The sequence below is a fragment of the Sardina pilchardus genome, chromosome 6 (genome assembly GCF_963854185.1).
Source record: "Sardina pilchardus chromosome 6, fSarPil1.1, whole genome shotgun sequence".
NCBI classification, from domain to species: Eukaryota; Metazoa; Chordata; class Actinopteri; order Clupeiformes; family Clupeidae; genus Sardina; species Sardina pilchardus.
This window is the reverse complement of record NC_084999.1, coordinates 3,157,521-3,175,020: the sequence shown is the minus strand read 5'-3', so window position 1 is coordinate 3,175,020 and position 17,500 is coordinate 3,157,521. Positions and strand designations below refer to the sequence as shown.

General features: G+C 46.4%; 2 protein-coding genes across 3 annotated transcripts in view; both read right to left on the bottom strand.

Annotated features, from left to right (window-relative positions):
* The window catches only part of pklr (pyruvate kinase L/R), a 21,114-nt gene extending 9,659 nt beyond the window's left edge, over nt 1-11,455 (bottom strand). The window contains exons 1-5 of one of the 2 annotated variants that reach the window (XM_062538121.1): nt 11,326-11,455; nt 3,766-3,969; nt 2,261-2,352; nt 1,904-2,035; nt 809-995 (exon numbers count right to left, since the gene is read on the bottom strand). In XM_062538121.1, coding sequence (XP_062394105.1) covers nt 809-995; nt 1,904-2,035; nt 2,261-2,352; nt 3,766-3,904 — 550 coding nt within the window. In that variant the 5' untranslated portion in view covers nt 3,905-3,969; nt 11,326-11,455. Of the gene's footprint in view, nt 1-808; nt 996-1,903; nt 2,036-2,260; nt 2,353-3,765; nt 3,970-9,510; nt 9,737-11,325 lie in introns of those variants that run through there. The other variant, XM_062538120.1, reaches the window with a different exon arrangement.
* Nucleotides 11,456-12,442: 987 nt separating this feature from the next.
* The window catches only part of LOC134082421 (cytochrome P450 11B, mitochondrial), a 12,344-nt gene continuing 7,286 nt past the window's right edge, over nt 12,443-17,500 (bottom strand). The window contains exons 7-9 of the mRNA XM_062538122.1: nt 16,740-16,818; nt 15,646-15,873; nt 12,443-13,449 (exon numbers count right to left, since the gene is read on the bottom strand). Coding sequence (XP_062394106.1) covers nt 13,339-13,449; nt 15,646-15,873; nt 16,740-16,818 — 418 coding nt within the window. The 3' untranslated portion in view covers nt 12,443-13,338. The remainder of the gene's footprint in view (nt 13,450-15,645; nt 15,874-16,739; nt 16,819-17,500) is intronic.

Sequence of the window (17,500 nt, the reverse complement as noted above, 5' to 3'; positions counted from 1 at the left end):
AGGTCTGTCTTAAAATGTCATATTTTTTGTCCCAGTGTAGAAGAAAGTGCTCCTTTGTCTCAAGCGTTTCTGCCTGACACATTCTTTGTTCTCTTGGCAACCAGGTTTGTCTGTGTCTGCCTGTCTCTGTCTCTGTCTCTGCTAGATCGTGGTCTAATGGCCTGTCAGGATTTGCCACTGCTTCATATCTTTGACCGAGACGAGACACTCTGCCAATTCATATTCTCTTTAGGATCACATAGGGATTCATTCTCCTTTGGTTGGAGCTTAAAGTATTCTAGTTTGTGTACTCATGCATACTGAGTGGACCCCAAACCTCATTTCCATATATAGCGCAACAGGCTGGATTATGCTGTCAAACATTTTGCCCCAGATTGTAATTGAGATGTTTATTTTTGGAAAATCATAATTAAGGTCTTTGATGGGTTTACAGCCAGGGCCCAGGCCAAACAGTACTGCTCCAGCAGATCATGGAGCTGCTGTATAGGATGGTGAGTGTGTGTGTGTGTGTGTGTGTGTATGTGTGTGTGTGTGTGTGTGTGTGTGTGTGTGTATGTGTCTGTGTGTGTGTGTGTGTGTGTGTGTGTGTGTGTGTGTGTATGTGTCTGTGTGAGAGATCAAGGAGCCGCTGTAATCCCTGTTCTGAGGGTGACAGAAGCACCAGGTCATCGGCGAAGAGCAGGAACTTGACCTCTCTCTCTCTCTCACATTCACACACTCTCTCTCTCTCTCTCTCTCCCACTCACTCTCTCTCTCTCTCTCTCTCTCTCGCTCTGTGTGTGTGTGTGTGTGTGTGTGTGTGTGTTACCTATCTCCAGTGCTTTGAGAGCGATGAGCCCATCGTCAATGTAGATCCTCCCTCCCCTCTTGATGACTTTGGGCAGGCTGGGATAGTCTACCCAGATCACCGAACCGTCTGTCTTGTCATGCTCCGTTTCCTTGGTTACCACACGAACCGTTGCTCCTCGCACCAGCTCCACCTCCTCTTCTGCTCGCTAGGATACACACACACACACACACACACACACACACACACACACACACACACACACACACACACACACACACACACACACACACACACACACACACACACACACACACACACACACACACATCCACAAACACATCCACACATAGACATATTCATCTCACCTTCTTTTTTTGGGTTTTGATTCCCATGGCACCCCCCTCTGCCCCAGGTTCAGTGACCTGACCTCTCACCGCGGTTCTGCCCATACCACCCCACCCCTAACACACACACACACACACACACACACACACACACCACCCCTAGCACACCCACCCCATCACTCATGAAGCTGTGCCAGGGCCTGTGCCCGCTGCCAAGAACAGTCTGATCCAAGCGCTCAGGACAACAGCCACAGAACCCTTAAACCCTCCAGCCTCCCCCACCCCTCAAACACACACACACACACACACACACACACACACACACACACACACACACACCCATCAGCCTCTATGGACAGAGATTTACATGTCTGTAGCCAGTGGCTTATCATTACTAGTCCACAGCCCCCAACCCTGGACAACCCCCCCCCCCCCCCCCCCCATACTGTAGAGAATTTGCTTTGTGTACTTATTCTGACCATTACTAGTGGGGATACAGTAGAAGCAGGGAAACAGTGGCATGGCAGAGACACAGGCCACAGGCTCTTACAGCCAGGATGCACCAGGAGCACAACTGGAGCGCTCTGTTCGTAGAGCATAAAACTAGCTTTAGAAGAGAAGTTTCTATGGAATATAGCCAGTTGTAGCCAGCTCCATTGATTCTAGTGGAGACTAACTGGTGCAGCACGGAACACTTCAGCTGCGCATCCAGTGTAGTCCCGCTGTTATTCATCCTGTGATGTCACTTCCTGCAACTTCCTGTTCTTACCCCTCGCACGAGCCCCGTGCGGATCTCTGGGCCCTTGGTGTCCAAGGCGATGGCCACGGGTCGGTAGTAGAGGGGGTCCGTGGTCATCGACTCCACGGCCTCACGGATGTTCTGTATCGTCTCGCCGTGGTACTGACACACCGAGTGACAGACAGACAGACAGACAGACAGACAGAAAGATTAACCTTAGATGACCTCAGAAAAAGTGCTACTACAGAAGAAGTAAAACTACTAATCAGCAAGAGCAGAAGACATACAGCTACACCAACATGACGTGAGAAAATGCAGCTGAGCAGGAAACAAGGAGACAAAAGGCGAGTGCTGACAAGTGAGCATGGAGACACCGTCTGATCGCACCTCATGTGAGCCATGGGAAAAGTTGAGGCGAGCGATGTTCATGCCGGCCTTCACCATCTCCTTCAGCTTCACCACCGACCGAGACGCTGGACCTGGGCGAGGTACAGAGACAGACAGAGAGAGAGGGAGAGAGAGAGACAGACAGAGGGAGAGAGAGAGACAGAGAGAGACAGACAGAGAGAGACAGAAAGAGAGAGACAGACAGAGAGACAGGCAGACAGAGAGTGATAGGGAGACAGAAAGAAAGAGAGACACAAACAAAGCAAGACAGACAGTGAGAGTTGGAGAGAGAGGGGGAGCAGAAGATGTGAAAGAAAAGATAAGAGATAGCAGATAAAAAACAAAAAAAAATGTCATGCCAGTAACGGCTGTACAGAGATCTTCTCACCATCTGAGATGTTTGAGCGTAGCTCATTATGACTGTGTGTTCTCGGCGATTGAGCGTAGTTTTGGGCGTAGCTCATTATAACTGTGTGTTCTCGGCGATTGAGCGTAGCTCATTATAAGTGCGCACTGATATGTCCTTGAGAGAGGCGATGAGCCTGAACGTGCCCCACAGGGCAGACCCTGAGGCCGTGCACGGCTGCCTCCACTGCTAGCACACAGACACCAGAGCCATGAATGATATGAGCACTGAGACCCAGCAGCCACTCAGGTTATAAAGCCTATTAGCATAAGGATCTCCAACTACTCTCCCTTGGATACAATTCTGCTCTGCTATATACTGTAACTGGTGTCCAAGGACAGCAGGACAAAGAAACCATCTGAGGATGTGAGAGTGGTTTGTGCCAAATAAGTTAAAACACTGTTTCTGGCTTATTAACTGTTTCAGTGAATGACAGGGCTAGTCTATGCAACCCCACAGCTTACTCATCTGCCAATCAAATGGGCCAAGACTGAGTGGTGAGAGAATGTGGGCACCAATCAGATTACATTACATTACATTTAGCCGACACTTTTTTCATCCAAAGTGACTCACATACTGTATGTCCACTATATTACAAGGGATTACATTGTCATTAGATTCATTGTCCCTGGAGCAACTTGGGGTTAAGTGCCTTGCTCAAGGGCACAACGGTGGAAGCTGAGAATTGAACTGACAACTTTCAGGCTACTGCACGCTAGCCCAGCTCCTTCACCACTACACAACACTGTTACTGCACACTAGCCCAGCTCCGTAACCACTACGCTACCACCCCACCCCAGGTGTGCCTATACTGAGAACGTGCACACCTATCAGGTTATCTTGTTATCTTGTTCACAGATGGCACGATGATGGTGCACTTGGTGGGACTCCAACATGTAAGTGCTACAGTACAGTATGTACAATGTGTATCACTGACCGTAAAACTTTACACTGGTCATTTGTGTGTACTGTAGGCCATTGCTGTCCAGAGCAAAAGGTGCCAGCATGCCTGGCTCAGTGGGGTCAGCCATTTTAAAACTAAAAAGCCAAACGCCCCAAATCATCAGAGTCTCAACCAATGAGGCGCGGGCTTACTGACCGATGGTGCAGATGATGCTAGTGTTGCGGGCTATGATTGGCTCCTGGTCGATGTCCAGCAGGCACAGGTGCTCCAGGAAGGTGTCGGCCATGGAGGCGTCCAGCTGCTGCTTCTGGATGAAGGAGTCGGGCAGCGCCATGGCGTCCGAGTACCGGCGGATCCGAGCGGTCAGAGACGGAGGCAGCAGAGAGTGTCCAGACCGGCCTGCACGGACAAGAGGAATGAATTTTTTTTTGGGCTTTTTGCTTTATTAGTACAGGACAGTGAAGTGGTAGACAGGAAACAAGTGGGAGAGAGAGATGGGGTGGGATTGGGATATGACCGCAGGCCGGATTCTAACCTGGGTCCCCGTGGGCACTTGGACCCGTAAATGGTACGGGCGCTGTAGCCTGCTGCGCCACAGCGCCCCCCACAAGAGGAATGAATTAGAAAAAGAATTAGTCAAAGAAAAAGAAAAAAAAGGAATGAACGACAGCAATAACTCCGTTATTGTCCTGCGCAAGCCAAGTGTGAAGTCTAACAATGACTCCATTACTGGGTGAATATGAAGTCTCAGTGTTTTTCATCAATCAAGTGATCGTTATCTCAGTTTTGCACCATTCTGTGAGCATGTTAATTGCATTCAGTGCACAATGAAAGCGGGCAGCATTTATCACTAAACTTCAGCTGGAGGCATTCAGTTTGTTGTGCTGACACAGGCGTCCATGGGAGTGAGAGAGAGACAGAGAGAGAGAGAGAGTAGAGATATAGAGAGAGAGATGGGAGAGAGAGATATAAAATGAAACAGAAAAATGAAAGAAAGGGATAAGAAATGTGTCTTAATATAGTGCTTTTTTTTCTTAGCCAGTGTCTTCATTCAGTCATTCCTACTGAATGGAGAGTCCACGCCGCCAGACGTTGAGAGATATCGCTGCACAAACAAAGCCCCGTCATCTCTATCAGAATGCTCCTGTTGTGCTTTGCGAGGATTCTCCGAGCACTTCTAGCTCCACGTCTCCTCCTGTTGCAGCAGACTCTGCTGTCTCTTCGTCTGTCTCTTCATCTCGCCCTGTAAAGTCTTTGGGCACAAAAGGCCACGCCAGCTTCTCAAACTACGCTGCTGCTGATACGCTGTCAAGATAGTGTTGTCATAGAAACAAACCAGGCCCTGCGGGAGCACTTTTCCCAGAGGAAAGCACCACACTGACACACACCCATTGACAGATGGCAGAGAGAGAGAGAGAGAGTTTCTGCATACCTCAGTATGTGATTATGTTGGATAACTTCTTATCAAAGTTAACTAGTTAACTAGTTAACAACATGTTACATTTGTACAGCACTTTTCTTGACACTCAAAGCACTTCACAATGAAGGCAGAACTCAAATGACCATCACCAAAGTGTAGGACCTACCTGGGTGATGCACGCATGCAAACACACACACACACACACACACACACACACACACACACACACACAAACACATGACCTCACTGACCACCACCAATGTGTAGCACCCACCTGGGTGATGCATGCACACACGCACGCACAAACACACACGTGCACGCACGCACGCACACACACACACACACACACACACACACACACACACACACACGCACAGCCGGAGGTGGAGAGTGAGGGAATGAATGGGCCAATCACAGTGGGGGATGATTAGAGGGCAGCCGGAGTGAGCCGGATTGGGAATTTAGCCAGGACACGGGGAGCCCCTACTCTTCGCCATAAATGCCACTGGATCTTTAAAGACCACAGTAAGTCAGGACTATCTACTGTATGTTACCCCAAGAAACAATAACAAACACAACAAATACTGTATGCAATATATAACCGTGCTGATGATGAAAGCGTACAGTACTTCTCCAAGACTCATTGGAAGCCTACTGTAGCAGGCCTATATACTATCAATGAATTGTCAGTGACCAATTGCCATGAAACATGTTTTGTTTTCCTTCAACAGATAGATTAAACCAAAAAAGCCCAAAAACAAGGATATTTCAAGAGGGGTTCATTTTTAGGCCTCCTGAAACAAAGCGCTCACCTTGATAGTGAAACTATCCATGTACTGTATGCATACTGCGCATCTCACGTACTGTATGTACTGTATACTGCGCATCTCACGTACTGTATATATACTGTGCATCTCACGTACTGTATGTACTGTATACTGCGCATCTCACGTACTGTATGTACTGTATACTGCGCATCTCACGTACTGTATATATACTGTGCATCTCACGTACTGTATGTACTGTATACTGCGCATCTCACGTACTGTATGTACTGTATACTGTGCATCTCACGTACTGTATGTATACTGCGCATCTCACGTACTGTATATATACTGCGCATCTCACGTACTGTATATATACTGCGCATCTCACGTACTGTATGTATACTGTGCATCTCACGTACTGTATGTATACTGCGCATCTCACGTCCGCCCTGATAGTGAAACTATCCACGTACTGTATGTATACTGTGAATCTCACGTCCCCCCTGATTGTGACACTGTCCACGTATGTATACTGTGCATCTCACGTCCTTGTGACACTACCCACGTATGTATACTGTGCATCTCACGTCCACCCTGATTGTGACACTGTCCACGTATGTATACTGTGCATCTCACGTCCTTGTGACACTATCCACGTATGTATACTGTGCATCTCACGTCCTTGTGACACTGTCCACGTATGTATACTGTGCATCTCACATCCACCCTGTGGCATCTGTAAGTGTCAGGAATCCATCGCTGAGAGGGACACGTGGCTTTTGGTGCAACATGCCAGAAATAGGTCAGGACACAGGGTGTGCAGAGAAGACACACACGTGTGTGTGTGTGTGTGTGTGTGTGTGTGTGTGTGTGTGTGTGTGTGTGTGTGTGAGAGAGAGAGATTAGTATCTTTATGGATCAGTGTATCTGGGCAGTGTCTGGAAGGGGTAGCTCTTATGTGGGTGTATTGAGTGAGTGATGCCCTCAATGGCAGTCTAGGGAGAAGGAGAGAGAAGGGAGGAGGAGAGAGGGATAGAGGGATAGAGACAGAGAGAGAGAGAGAAAGAGAGAACAAGTGAGAGAGAGAAAGTGAGAGGAGGGAGAGGGATAGAGAGTGAAGACAGAGAGTGGTAGAGAGGCAAATGAGATACACTCACCTGAGGCCAAGTGTGTGTGTGTGTGTGTGTGTACTTTGTGTGTGTGTGTGTGTACTTTGTGTGTGTGTACTTTGTGTCTGTGTACTGTGTGTGTGTGTACTGTGTGTGTGTGTGTGTGTGTGTGTGTGTGTGTGTGTGTGTGTGTGTGTGTGTGTACTGTGTGTGTGTGTGTGTGTGTGTGTGTGTGTACACACTGTGTGTATAGAAGAACAATACACTTTCATCCATATACTGAACATCCATACTGTGCATACCAACCACCTTCTACATACATTACATCCAAGAGCAACCAGCAGAGTGGGGTCTACGCGTGACCAATGTGCACCGCAGCTTGTGGATTACAAGACAAATTGACGAGCACGACGGATGCCTTTGTCAAGTTAGCCAGCCTGCTGCTTAGTGTTGGCTCTTAGCTCTTGACACCCAAAACACCAAAGCATGAGCGTGTCCAAACACACAATTACTACGCCAAGGTCCCTCTCGGATCCCACAAGACTGCCAATCAGCAGAGCAGGCGCCTGCTCATGACCTGACTGCAACAGTACTGCTGCGCTGATACAGACGTGGCAGAGAGAGAGAGAGAGAGAGAGAGAGAGAGAGAGAGAGAGAGAGAGAGAGAGAGAGAGAGAGATCAGCGTATGGAATAGTCTGATCTCTACAGACGTGGTAGAGAGAGAGAGAGAGAGAGAGAGAGATAGAGGGAGAATGAGGGAGAGAGAGAGAGTTTAATTTACCTATTTTAAGAATAGTTCCTATAAGTTTCATTTGTTTTCACTCCACCCCAAACAGATATTGTATCTGTTTGTTTTGTAATATGTCAGCTTTGGCAACACTGCTTATTTGAGTCATGCCAATAAAGCTCCTTTGAATTTGAATTTGAATTTGAGAGAGAGAGAGAGAGAGAGATCAGCGTATGGAATATTCTGATCTCTACAGACATGGCAGAGAGAGAGAGAGAGAGAGAGAGAGAAAGAGAGAGAGAGAGAGAGAGAGAGAGAGAGAGAGAGAGAGAGAGAGATCAATGTATGGAATAATCTGACTCAGTGAATGTGTATCTAAGGGTGTGGCCAGGTAAAGAATGTGTCTGTAGATATGTATGTGTACAAAAGTTCAACCTTTGAGCATAGCGTTCACTTACAATACAGTATATCCAGAGTCACAGTGGGTGAAGGCCACAGGTTAGTCATTCCGTAGGAAATCAGACGAAATTCAGGAAAATGGTTGCTGAACTATCTCAGAATTTGCTCAAAGTTTGTCCACCTAATATTTAGGTCCCAAAACTAAGACATTACTAAGACAACTTAACATTTTTGCTAAATTAGAATGCTTTCATGCACTTTTCCACCCTTTTGCTTTCAAATAACTGCTAGACTCATAAACGCCTTATCTTGGAGGTCAGTTCAGTCATACTGAGAACATGTTTGTCTTCCACCCTACAAAGTTTGGGCTGCTTGTGAATTCTACTTTCCATTATATTAATAACAAAATCTGAGCTTGTGCAGCAACAACCTTGTCTGACCTGACACGGAATAACCCATCGCAAGAGCTTGCAGAGACTTGCAGAGTTTTGGCCTCTTTTTGTGAGTCACATTAAACCTAATACATTTGGTCATGTGTAGCCTACTAGAAATCAACCCAAGAACAGATGAAGGCCAACAAGCCATCCCCCTATTTGGCATCAGCCAGTCTCTCTCTAGGAGAGATCAGACAAGCTCAACCAAGCCCCAGGAATGAGTAAGACACTTGACCGTCTGAATAGGTCAGATCTAGCGATCTATTCCCCTACTCTATCTCTGAATACACCCAGCAGAAATACCACACCAACTGGACAGCACCTCAACCAAAGCAAATGAAAAATGGAAGGCATAATTGCACATGTGATTGTCCTTCAGATGGTTTGTTGCATGTGTTTTACGTCATTTTCAATCAATCACACAGAAATAGAAATTAAACGTGCAAGAGTGGAAGAGGACAGTCAGTGGTCTCTGTATGATCGCTCAAACAAAAGAGTCAAATACAGCAGCTAAAAGTCTGGACTGAAATAATACAATAAGTGAGAGAAATGACATGTGATGAGTCACTCCTGGAACTGTTGCTTTGACCATTTTGTCTATTCATATGTCAAGTCCACATGTGATGTAACTGAGCTGCAAAGTGCTGAAATCTAAAAGGTGACGTCTCCGTGCAATTCCTGACCAGTGACACACTTGCATTGTCTCTACGCTATGCTCTCAAACACATGCATCACTTGCTTCTCCATAAAAACTCAAATACGGGAAAGTTCACAAAGATGTAAAACAATAGTTAGAAGTTCACCTCTTCCTCTTCCAGCAGCAGTAGGGTTTATACAATATCAGACACTGGCTTTGCCCCATTACACATCTTCATATAATATAATATAATATAATATAATATATGACATAATGTGATAACGGATGGGTTATTCAGACCTGTCTTCAAATATTTAGTTTGTGTCCCCATAGGCACAGCAAATGAAACACTACTACAGTAGCATAAAGATGAAAGCTCTTTTAAAAGTGATTAAAAGTTTTGCAGGAGTTGAGGGTGTGAGGTAAACTCCCTGTGCCAGACTCACCCTCCATGCTGACTTGCTGTGCGTGAGTTAATGCGAGTTGACTGCTGTGGTGCTGGGCTGGGACTCCCTGCAGTGCTCTGTGCTGCTGCGGCTCAGTATCGACCCACACGCTAACGCTAATCTCAGCGCTCTGAGTCTGTTCACCTGCCTATCGCTTTTTTCTTCTCTTTTTTTCCAGCTTGTGTTCGATCTGTGCCTCGGACCTTTCATTCATTCCCCTCTGTAACAGCCCCCCCCTCCCCCGCATACACACACACACACACACACACACACACCTCTCTTCACCTGAACTCACTTTAACTCGTGTCTCTGAACTAACCAGGGAAAGGGGCTCTCATCACCAGCTAAAAACAGACACACATATACCTTTGGACCTGCTAAAGTTAACAACAGCCGTTGTGTTGACCTTTCTTGGTCAATTCTGGTCAATATTTTTTGTCAGGTAGGCAGGCACTGATGGGAGCGTGCCTATGCTCCCCGGGTCCTATGTTCCCCACTTTGTATGGGACAGGAGAACGGACTTTAAAAAAAAAAAAAAAAAAAAATCTCTTGTCCCCCACTTTTCCCAAATACATAGGCTATGTATGTATTGCGTTCGGGGAACATAGGAACCTTTTGGGGAAGATCGGAACCTTTTGGGGGAAAAAAGGGAATATACAGTAGGACCCGGGGAACATAGGAACCTTTTGGGAAAAACAGGGAATATACAGTAGGACCCGGGGAACATAGGAACCTTTTGGGAAAAACAGGGAATATAGGACCCGGGGAACATAGGGATGACTCCACACTGATGGCATGCTCTTCTTGGTTGTATACGGACTGACTGATGAGCACCTTTAAAGTCTGTCTTTTGCGGTTGAAGTGTTGGCCAATCAAACACATCCATAGAATAAGCATCTGATGAAGAAGTTCAGCCTGCCTTTCAAGACCAGTCTGTGGTCTAAAGCTTTGGAGTAGCTGAGTTAGCCCACCCTTCACCTGAATGGAGTGGAGCCTCTGATATGATCTTTCTAGGAAATGTAGATGAACGTTCAGATGAAACAGGGACTCAGCCACATCAACACACACACACACACACACACAATCATAGCATTGTGTGGAAACTGAGAAAGGGGAGCTGCACTGGATATCCAGGTAGTTAAGTGGTGCATCACGTAACCTGATATTTTATTTTCTCTGTCATTGGCTCGAGTAGCTTGCTATTAACACGGGTCGTAAATCATTAGCCACAAGTAACCTTTGTGCCGAGGCGCGCTTGCAGCCATAGCCTAGTAACAGCGCCCACTGATGTCTCTAACCTACAGTACTTTGTATTCCAAGTTGCAACCCTATTCTGCAACATACCCTCCAAAAACTGCACAGAGACTTGGATAGAGGCCAGACGAACGTGTTCCAGTCTAATAATACAACAGAGATAACAGACACACAGTGTAGCCTGCTTAACTCAAAGATAATCATCATTGGTATCGATTTAGAAGTAGGCTTGCAAAACGGAATAAACTATTTATTTTAGGTGAACAACCAATCATTTCAAATTAAAACAACCTACTATACTGGACCAACTCTCCCCATACAAGTCGCCAACAACATTATACGATACAGCTTTGGTGTCAGACAAGTTTGGACATTTTGTACAATAAGTTTCCCAGCGAAGCCCAACTTTACTTTGGAATTAACACCAGAGCTGGCCGGCATCCAACCTCTTTAGCCAACTGTATGTCACCCCAGAACAGCCCAGTAGTAAGTCGTGTCAGATATGTTAAGCAGAGATTTAAAAATATATATTTATATTGAAATATATATATACCAACCTACCTGATGACTCCTTAAGACAGTGACAATGAACCAAGGCAAGGCGTCTCTAAAATGAGACTATTATGTTCGGAAAAGCCAAGATGTCGTGAGGTAATAGTAAACTTTACTTCAATGTTTTGCGCCATCTTCCGGACAATGGGCGCGAAATATCCTACACCTGATTAAAGCCCTAGGCCAGCAAGCCTATTACTCTATTTGGCCCGCTGCATTATTCTAGTAGTTCGATTTTTATCTTCGAATATAATTTACAAATAGTCTATATGTAAACAAAATCAGACCGCGGCTGCTTAAATAAAACAACGGAACGCACTAGAATCCTGCTGCTCTGTGCAGTCCTCTGCCAGCAATCAAAGTTTGCGCTCTCGTGCCTCCGTCGAGTGGATAGGTCACATTCAAGTTGCCAATTCTTCTCAGTTCTCGTTGCGTCTGCGGTAACACATAGCTTTTACTGTAGGCTAATCAATGGAAGTAGCTACACCCGCCGCGTACATTCGAAAAAAATTAGACCAGTCTTCTAAAATTGATTTTACGCTACAATTACGCGCCTGGTGTAGCTTCCCTTCAAGACGAACGCAACCTTTTCCTCCCATTCCTCTTTGAGCTCTCGCTGTCAGCGTTCCTGTTTATAGGCTAAGACCTTTTCTGCCAGCTAACTCCTAATTTCACTCTGCACGTTAATATTTCTTGTTGGCAAAACCACACATTACTGTAGCGTTGAATGTCATGGACATGGTGGTTGTTCAACCAAGTTCTTAAGAATGTAGTAAGATCTGGTCAATAGTAACTAATAAGAAACAGTCTATTATTGCCAGAATTATTCACAAGAAAGGGGAGATACAACAGAATTCTTTACGAGCATTAAGAGCAGTTCATGAATCAAGAAGACCATCCATGATTTATTTTCATGAGTTATTTTCATTCCTTCTCCGTCTAGCTGTGTGTAGACATAAGCTATGCACTGGAGCAGCGTTTATATCGACAAGCCTATTAAAGGCCTACTACAGTACATACTCTGGTCCATCATCTGTTGGCTAAGAACATTACTGGTCCATGGCCAAAGTTAACTGCCAACCCCTGTAGTCGGCCTATGTGATTAAGAACAACTACTTGAAATGTGGACTTTCAAGTTCAAGTTTATTATAGCCATTTCAACAGTATGAAAGGTGTTTATCCCATAATTAGAAAGTGTTGAACAAAGGCATTGACACATTGCTTTCAAAGGGGCTTTTGTTGATTAACTCTTGTATGGATTTTACAGTATCCTCTTGAAGTCAAAATCAAATCTCTTGCTTGACATTGATTGGGTACAATAACAATTAATAATACAACATGCTCATGTGAATCTACAGTAAACAGTAACTATATTGCCAAAAGTATTCGCTCACCTGCCTTGACTCACATATGAATTTAGGTCACATCCCATCCTTAATCTATAGGGTTTATGATGACCTCAGTCCACCCTTTACAGCTATAACAGCTTCAACGCTTCTGGGAAGACTTTCCACAAGGTTTAGGAGTGTGTTTCTGAGATTTTTGACCATTCTTTCAAAAGCGCATTTGTGAGGTCACGCACAGATTTTGGACACGGCGATTTGCTCTCAATATCCATCCTAATTCATCCCAAAGGTGTTCTATTGGGTTGAGGTCAGGACTTTATGCAGGCCAGTCAAGTTCATCCACACCAAACTCTGTCATCCATGCCTTTATGGACCTTGCTTTGTGCACTGGTGCACAATCATGTTGGAACAGGAAGTGGCCATATATGTGTCAAGACAGGTGAGCGAATACTTTTGCCAATATAGTGTGTAATGACTTTTTAGTACTTGACTGATATTTCTGTCAGTGAGTATGTGGGTTTGGTGCTTGATCATCGTAGGGTAACATACAACATCTGTTTTAGAGAGGCTAAGATGCACGAGCAAGACACAAGCAAAACTCTGGTGCAGTTGGGTGACTTTTCAGATGAAATTGTGTGTGTGTGTGTGTGTGTGTGTGTGCGACACACACATATTCTTAGAGAGTACTGAAGGTGATGCTGGGCGATCTCTCAGGCTGCAGGATTAGTGTGTATTTTGTGCTCAGATCATCTGTGCACGACACACTCAGGTGGAAGTTCAGCAGGATCTGGAGAGACGGGAGAGAAGTGGACAGAGACAGAGAAGAGATTAGGACTCAGAGAGATGGACAGGGACACCGACAGCAGAGGGACACAGCAGTGGACAAAGAGGGGTGAGATGGACAGGGACACAGTAGTGGACAAAGAGGGGTGAGATGGACAGGGACACAGTAGTGGACGAAGAGGGGTGAGGGGGAACCAAAGACAGAAGGAGACAGAGATGGATGACAGGCAGGAGGAAGGGAGACAGTACTGACAGGTATGCTATTCATGGGGTTCATCAGGTCCCTTTCCACAGGTGGGTTAATCAAGCACCACGCAGTCTGCATTCATAATCTAGGTGCTTGATTTGATACACCTGTGGAAAGGGACCTGATGAAACCCATGAATTGGATTGATGATGAAATGTTGGAACGTTCTTCCTTTTTTCTGTCCTCTTCCTCTCTTCTCTCATCCTCTCTGTTCTTGTCTACGGATCCCCGGAGGTGTCATTGCAAGATAGCTTTGTGTATTGTAGATTGTGTGTACAATTTAGTATATCGTTTTATATATATACTATATATATATATATATATATATGTTGAAGTATGTTGAAGTGTCCTTGGGCAAGACATTGAGCCCTATAGTGCTCCATATGTATAGGAGGCTGTGAGGATGTTAGGGTAGAGAATGTCATGTGTATAAGAGGCTGTGAGGAGGCTGTTAACGGTGTGTGTGTATAAGAGGCTGTGAGGAGGCTGTTAATGGTGTGTGTATAGGAGGCTGTAAGGACGTTGTTAATGGTGTGTGTATAGGAGGCTGTAAGGACGTTGTTAATGGTGTGTGTATAGGAGGCTGTAAGGACGTTGTTAATGGTGTGTGTGTAGGAGGCTGTAAGGACGTTGTTAACGGTGTGTGTATAGGAGGCTGTAAGGATGTTGTTAACGGTGTGTGTGTAGGAGGCTGTGAGGATGTTGTTAACGGTGTGTGTATAGGAGGCTGTGAGAACGTTCTTAACAGTGTGTAGGAGGCTGTAAGGACGTTGATAATGGTGTGTGTATAGGAGGCTGTAAGGACGTTGTTAATGGTGTGTGTGTAGGAGGCTGTAAGGACGTTAATGGTGTGTGTATAGGAGGCTGTAAGGACGTTGTTAACGGTGTGTGTGTAGGAGGCTGTAAGGACGTTGTTAACGGTGTGTGTATAGGAGGCTGTAAGGACGTTGTTAATGGTGTGTGTGTAGGAGGCTGTAAGGACGTTAATGGTGTGTATAGGAGGCTGTAAGGACGTTGTTAACGGTGTGTGTGTAGGAGGCTGTAAGGACGTTGTTAACGGTGTGTGTATAGGAGGCTGTGAGAACGTTGTTAACGGTGTGTGTATAGGAGGCTGTAAGGACGTTGTTAATGGTGTGTGTATAGGAGGCTGTAAGGACGTTGTTAATGGTGTGTATAGGAGGCTGTGAGGACGTTGTTAATGGTGTGTGTGTGTATAGGAGGCTGTAAGGACGTTGTTAACGGTGTGTGTGTGTATAGGAGGCTGTAAGGACGTTGTTAATGGTGTGTGTGTATAGGAGGCTGTAAGGACGTTGTTAACGGTGTGTGTGTATAGGAGGCTGTAAGGACGTTGTTAACGGTGTGTGTGTGTATAGGAGGCTGTAAGGACGTTGTTAACGGTGTGTGTATAGGAGGCTGTAAGGACGTTGTTAACGGTGTGTGTATAGGAGGCTGTGAGGACGTTGTTAACGGTGTGTGTATAGGAGGCTGTGAGGACGTTGTTAACGGTGTGTGTATAGGAGGCTGTAAGGACGTTGTTAATGGTGTGTGTATAGGAGGCTGTAAGGACGTTGTTAATGGTGTGTGTAGGAGGCTGTGAGGACGTTGTTAACGGTGTGTGTATAGGAGGCTGTAAGGACTTTGTTAACGGTGTGTGTATAGGAGGCTGTGAGGACGTTGTTAACGGTGTGTGTGTATAGGAGGCTGTGAGGACGTTGTTAATGGTGTGTGTATAGGAGGCTGTAAGGACGTTGTTAATGGTGTGTGTAGGAGGCTGTAAGGACGTTGTTAATGGTGTGTGTGTATAGGAGGCTGTAAGGACGTTGTTAACGGTGTGTGTATAGGAGGCTGTGAGGACGTTGTTAACGGTGTGTGTAGGAGGCTGTGAGGACGTTGTTAATGGTGTGTGTATAGGAGGCTGTGAGGACGTTGTTAACGGTGTGTGTGTTGGCTCACGTGTGCCAGAAGCAGCTGGATTTCGTTCTCGGCGATCCTGCGGCCCACACACTGGCGCGCCCCGAACCCGAACGCCAGCGAGCGGAACCCGGCCTTCTCCTTCTCCTTCTCCTTCTCCTGGCCCCCGCCTGCCTCCGCGGCCCCCCAGCGCGCCGGCTCAAAGCGCGCGGGATCAGAGAACACTGCAGAACTGCGGCCTAAAGGGTACAGACACACCTGGACCAGAGTCTGAGGCAGAGGCAGGTAGCAGGGGTGGGGCGGGGCGGGGCGGGGCAGGGTGGGTGTTGGAGATAAAGAGAGCATGGCAGATATTTAGCAAATGTAGCGCTGAGCTCCACTTTTAGTGAAGTTTATACAGAAGTTAGATATCACATGGGTAGTCAAATATTCATATGAAATATCGATAATGGCGGCTGAGGAAAGAGACTTGGAGAGAGAGAGAGATAGAGAGAGAGAGAGAGAGAGAAAGAGAGGATAATGATCAGTGGTTAAGACAGCAGAGAGAGCATCGTGAGGACAGACTCATAAAACAGTTAATGACATCACACGGAAGTGCCCTTTTTAACGGCAGAGGCAAACGAGAGCTCATTCTCCACACATAGCTGTGATGTGATCATTTCCCATGGAGCCAAAATGTAACTAAACAATCGATTCCAGTCCTCCGCCAAAGAGTGACCTTTCCAGAGGTCAGAGAAAGGTCAGAGGAGGGAGACGAGGGATTTAGAGCAAATGGCTGCATAGGAAGTAGACAATGAGAGATGGAGGGATACAGAGAGCATCTGAGGAGGAGAGAGGGGGAAAGAGAAAAGACAAAGGATGAGAGAGACAGAGAGAGAGAGAGTAAAAGAGAGGGGAAGAGAATAAGTGAGATAGGAAGAGGGAAAGTCACAGCGTAAGAGAGAATGAGAAGGAGATTGGGGACAGAGCGAGAGAGCCAGAGAAAACGAGAGAGACAGAAACCGAGTGAGAAAAAGAAAGAGACAGACAAAGAGTAGGAAAGAGAGAGAGAGAGAGAGAGAGAGAGCAAAAGAGTGGGAGATTGAGAGTAGTGAAGAGTGAAATGAGGAGACACAGGGGAGTTAAGCCCACCTCACCTCAGCGGGTATGTGGAAGTTCTGGAGCACGATGTCTCGGATGGGGTACCTCTGTACGGTGATCCCCACCGGGTACAATCTGTGGGAGGGAGGGATCCACAACCATCACTCAATATTCATATCACAGGAGAAGTCCACGCTTGGGCTTTGGTGTGTGGTAATCTGAATGTGTGTGTGTGTATATGTGTGTGTGAGAGAGAAAGTGTGTGTGAGTGTGTGGTAATCTGAATGTGTGTGTGTGTGTGTGTGTGTGTGTGTGTGTGTGTGTGTGTGTGTGTGTGTGTGTGTGTGTGTGAGTGTGTGTGTGTGTGTGTGTGTGTGTGCATGTGTGCGTGCGTGTGTGCGTGTGTGTGTGTGTGTGTGTGTGTGTGTGTGTGTGTGTGTGGTCCCACCTGAGCGTCTCCTTCATGGTCCCCTTCAGCAGTGGTGTGTGTGTGTGTGTGTGTGTGTGTGTGTGTGTGTGTGTGTGTGTGTGTGTGGTCCCACCTGAGCGTCTCCTTCATGGTCCCCTTCAGCAGTGGTGTGTGTGTGTGTGTGTGTGTGTGTGTGTGTGTGTGTGTGTGTGTGTGTGGTCCCACCTGAGCGTCTCCTTCATGGTCCCCTTCAGCAGTGGTGTGTGTGTGTGTGTGTGTGTTTGTGTGTGTGTGTGTGTGTGTGTCCCACCTGAGCGTCTCCTTCATGGTCCCCTTCAGCAGTGGTGTGTGTGTGTGTGTGTGTGTGTGTGTGTGTGTGTGTGTGTGTGTGTGTGTGTGTGTGTGTGT